At 44.2% G+C, this 4,726-nt stretch overlaps 1 protein-coding gene across 1 annotated transcript in view; it reads left to right on the top strand.

The window, feature by feature from the left end:
• Positions 1-366: 366 nt before the first annotated feature.
• Positions 367-4,726, top strand: part of hyal4 (hyaluronidase 4) — a 5,563-nt gene continuing 1,203 nt past the window's right edge. Inside the window, 4 exon segments of the mRNA XM_020593371.1 lie at positions 367-1,441; positions 1,443-1,653; positions 3,467-3,556; positions 4,326-4,710. Of these exon segments, the coding sequence (XP_020449027.1) occupies positions 708-1,441; positions 1,443-1,653; positions 3,467-3,556; positions 4,326-4,710 (1,420 nt within the window). The 5' untranslated portion in view covers positions 367-707.

The following is a 4,726-nucleotide window of genomic DNA, read 5'->3' as shown; positions in this document are numbered from 1 at the left end:
TCTCCTTCTCTTGGCATCTCTGAATGTTCTGTGTTCTTGTGTTTCTGTCCTCTTAGAAATACCTCCATCAAACTGTCAGCTTCATTTATTCCCGAGTTCAGATACTTTCTTTGTGCATGAAATTCACTCATTTTCCTCAAGTAACTGGTGTAAAATGAGCCTCTTTGAGGTTGCTGAGGTTGTACGGCAGCACTCAGATCCACTCACCAAAGATAGAAACTGGCTTTACCTACAAAGAAAAACTCCCAGGAAGACAAAGAAAAGAAAGTGCTGTGATTACAAGCCATAAAATATAAGAGCAAAATGAAAACACTTCATAGGATTTCTAAAAAATTCACAGCTGGAAAACATGGCCCAGGGCTGTAATGCTCACAGATGGAGACAGCAGTAAAACTGATGTTTATCTCTATGGCCATAAAGCCCTGGATGAACAGTTTGAGGTAAATAAACTCACTGAACAGGAACAATATAATAACTAAAGATGAGATTTCTGCAGATGAGCCAAAACATTTCACAGACAGAGCTTTGGGTTAGTCTGGTGTGGTGAAATGCTACTAACGGCGATGCTACACAAAACATCCAAAGTTCCACCACAATGGGAGCCGTTCTCTGAGGCCCATGCACTGTGTTCAGATGACACTTTACCGCAGATGACTTCTCTGTCTCTCTCTTAGGATGACTGACAGCTGCACCTCTTGAACCCCAGCATGCCTGTGGTGCTACTGGGCGGGGCATCCTCCTCCCACCATGTTGTACCTGTTGCCCTCACTTGCTCCTGGGTTCTGCTGCTGTTCCACGCCACCTTCGGTCAGAAACCTGCCAAGCTACCTCTGATCAGCCGGAAGCCGTTCATTGCTGCCTGGAATGCCCCGCTGGACTTGTGTGCCATGAAGTACAACATCACCACTAACCTGGACCACCTCTTCCACATCCACGGGAGCCCACGTGCTAATTGGACAGGCCAGAACGTCACCATCTTCTACGCCAACCGACTGGGCTACTACCCCTATTACACCCTGCAGGGCGCTGCCGTGCATGGTGGCCTGCCCCAGAACTGCAGCCTAGACCTGCACCTTTTCAAGGCCTACCAGGATATCAACCACTTCATCCCTGCAGAGGACTTCCGCGGCCTGGCCGTCATCGACTGGGAGTTCTGGAGGCCTCAGTGGAGCCGTAACTGGTACAGGAAGGACATCTACAGGCAAAAGTCTAAGGAGCTGACAGAAAAAGCATACATTAATGTGACGGCAGCACAGGTGGAAGAGCTGGCACAGCGGCGGTTTGAGAAAAGCGCCCGGTTGTTCATGCAGAGGACCATCCAGCTGGGGACACAACTTCGCCCCAATGGGCACTGGGGCTTCTACCTCTACCCTGACTGCCACAACTACAACCTGCATGAGCAGAACTACACAGGCTTCTGCCCCCTGCTGGAGAGGTTGGCGGCTGTGGCTGGTGAACAGCAGTACAGCGCTCGTTCCCTCGGTGGCGATAAGTAAAAGTCATACCAACAGCGTCATCAACCTGCACTTCTCCCAGCACAGGATCCAAGAGGCGCTCCGTGTCTCCTCGCTCACCTCGAAGGACTATGACCTCCCCACCTATGTATACCTGAGGCTGGGATACCGAGACGAAGCCCTGTCCTTCCTCACCACAGTAAGAACGACATTTCTAACAGTGGTATAGCTGTTTTAAAGAATAAGGCTGGTGATTTTCTATTTTTTGATTATTTTTAAAACACCAGAGACTAAATCCTACAATGAACTTTGTGTACTCACTTTAAATGGTTTAGCCTGTTGTGCAAAACTTAGAAAAACACACCAGTGAGCCTCAGAAAACAAACAAGGGCTTTTTCAAAAAGTGCTCAAATGGCTAGAAAGACTCTACAGAACTGCATGATCATGCATTTTCTGTTTACACTGCTCTGCTAGCTTCTCGCTATGTTATGTGTAGCATAAGAAGTAGTGTAAACAAAGCTGAGACACTGACTGTATAATAACACAGATGATGTGTCATCACTTCCTGTCACTATGCAAACGCAAAAGTTTTGTGAATATGGTGATGGCCATTTTGCTTTTGAGACACATTTTGCAACCAGATTCTGCACAGTGTGCTAACATCTAGCTTAAATGACAGAAATCACCTTTAGGAAAGATTCACCTGATTGGTACAAATTTTAAGTTTGGCTCATGTCCCATCTGCCGACATGGGGCGGCAGTTTTTATGACCTATACTGCAGTCAGCCACCGGGGGCAACAGACTTGTGCCTTCAATTCTGCAAGCTGTCACGTTGTTCATCTTTATATAAAGTGTAGGAATAGAAACCGCACGGCTGTGCAGTCGACTCTTACTTCTGAGACTGTACAGTGATGTCTGTTCTCACATCTGTATGAGATTTATGAAAAATTACCTAAATACAGAAAATCACTGGTTTGGGGATGTTTAAATTGTACGTCGGTGCTCTAGTTGTAATAACAAATGAAATAATCTCTGTATAATCTCTGATTGTGATTCAACAGGAAAAAAAAACTATGATGTAAACTCTCACTAAAAATTTATTTTTTTAAACTATTCTAATAACCTATAAAGTACATGTGCTTTTATAAATATACATGCAATATATAAAACATCTTAACACAAAAAATTAGAGATGGATTTACATATAACTGGCGTTAACACTCCAAGAATCATGTCAGCTCCTCAATGCCTACACCTTCAGGCATTTTGCAACTTGTTGTAAAATGATGTTACTATGTGTTAATGTAAAATATAATAATTTATATAAAAATTTTTGTGTTCCACACCATACCATTATACTGTTTGGTGTCTTCATGAAGACAAAAAGAAATGCATCCATTTTATTTGAAAATTTTCCGATCTCTACTGTGATGCAACGTGGTTACACTGCTGACTCACTACTGCCACCCAGTGTAGACCCACAGCTGCCGTGGTTTCCAAAGTGGCACTAAAACCAGGAGCAGGAAGCTTTCTGTGCTGATGCTCATCCAGGTAGTAAAGTAGAATAAAATCAGCAGCACCATCTTGTGGTTCTGTCATATAGTTGTTCTTTCTAGTCACATGAATATATTTATATTATAATCAATTTGTTTATCTTTCTGTGCTGATTTTCAATAATTATGCCATTACTAATACATTTGATCAAAAGATGAATACTATATGCCATGTGATATAAATTATTTATATATGATAAATATTCTGAACAGCAGCAGCCTTTTTGTTTAAGTTTTGTTCCTTGATAATTTCACTTGATGCTTTTGGATTCATTAAAATCCTTGAAAAATCCCGACTGTTCCCTTATTGTTTTGGGCTTCATGCAGATCCAGAAGCAAATCTTTCCATCTCTCAAGGTTTTCAGTCTTCTGTGTTGTTTCAGTATGGCTGATCATTAATGTGCTATAGTGACAGAAACAGTTGAGACGTGACGTCTGTACATGTGTGTTTCCTGCAGAAAGACCTGATCCACACCATTGGGGAGAGCGCTGCTCTGGGAGCTGCAGGGTTCGTCATCTGGGGTGACCTGAACCTGACCTCATCCAGGGTGGGTGTCTTTTACCTCTAACCAGGCCAAAAAATATCTTTACCCTCTTACTTTCTGTGAAAGAGGAAAAGATCTTCTGAAACTCTGATAATTCATGGATACACGCTAAATATTTAAACACAGGTCTGATGTGTTGTTTTGGCAGAAAATCTGCTGTCAATCTTTTGTTCCACTGTGGCGTCAGATGGAGTCTGGCTGCGTATTTCTATGTAAAAAAAAAACATTCTCCCCTCCAGATTCTTAATTTGTGTTGGGCTCCAGACAAACCACTGCTGTATAAAGCCAAACAATAGAAAGTTGAAACCATGTGGTCGCTGTATGCTGTGGAAACTACTCTGGCATTTTAAAAAGTATGATGCACACATTTTACAGGCTGCTGTGATCCTGTCTGCATGGAACCGGTGCATGATGTGCAGCTGCTTTTCAGAAAAATGCAATGCAACTACAATCTTAGTCAAATGCCAAACCTGAGCATCAGTCTTAGTCTAACAGTGGCTCTTTTCTTGTCGGTTGCTGGTAGCAGTTAAAGCCACTAGGGCCAAAACTCCACAACAAGCTGACAGACACACAGCTCTGACACATCACCACCTTATGGTGAACTATTAAAACAGAACAGCCGAGTCATGCCAAGGAGTTTGGACAGGTCAGATATTAATTTTAGTTCTGGTCTCCACAGACTCCTGAGAAAACTATCTGCCTCTCTATCTGCTAAATATGCCACTTTCCTCACCAGCTAGTCTCTAATTGTGTATGCCTGCTGTTCCCGCAGGATAACTGCACCAAGGTGAAGTCCTTCCTCAGCCACCGCCTGGGTCAGTACATTATCAACGTGACGCGAGCTGCCGAGGTCTGCAGCGACTTCCTGTGCCAGGGGAATGGCCGCTGCGTCCGTCGGGACCCCCACGCACCCCATTACCTCCATCTGAGTGCCGACAGTTACCACATCCAGGCTTCTGGTGACGAAGACTTCACCGTCACTGGTTGGCACTTGCAGCACGAACTGCAGCTCCTCACTGAGAGGTTTCGCTGTCACTGCTATGAAGGACACGAGGGCAAAAACTGCGACAGCATCAACAAAGTGAAGGAGGATGACGTGCTGTGGAGGGAAGAAGAGGAAGAGCAGGAGCAGGAGAGGAGGAGGATGGAGTGGGAGGGTGAGCAGGGTGAACA

The sequence above is a fragment of the Monopterus albus genome, unplaced genomic scaffold (assembly GCF_001952655.1).
Source record: "Monopterus albus unplaced genomic scaffold, M_albus_1.0 scaffold19.1, whole genome shotgun sequence".
Classification (NCBI taxonomy): domain Eukaryota; kingdom Metazoa; phylum Chordata; class Actinopteri; order Synbranchiformes; family Synbranchidae; genus Monopterus; species Monopterus albus.
This window is presented reverse-complemented; position numbering and strand designations above follow the sequence as displayed.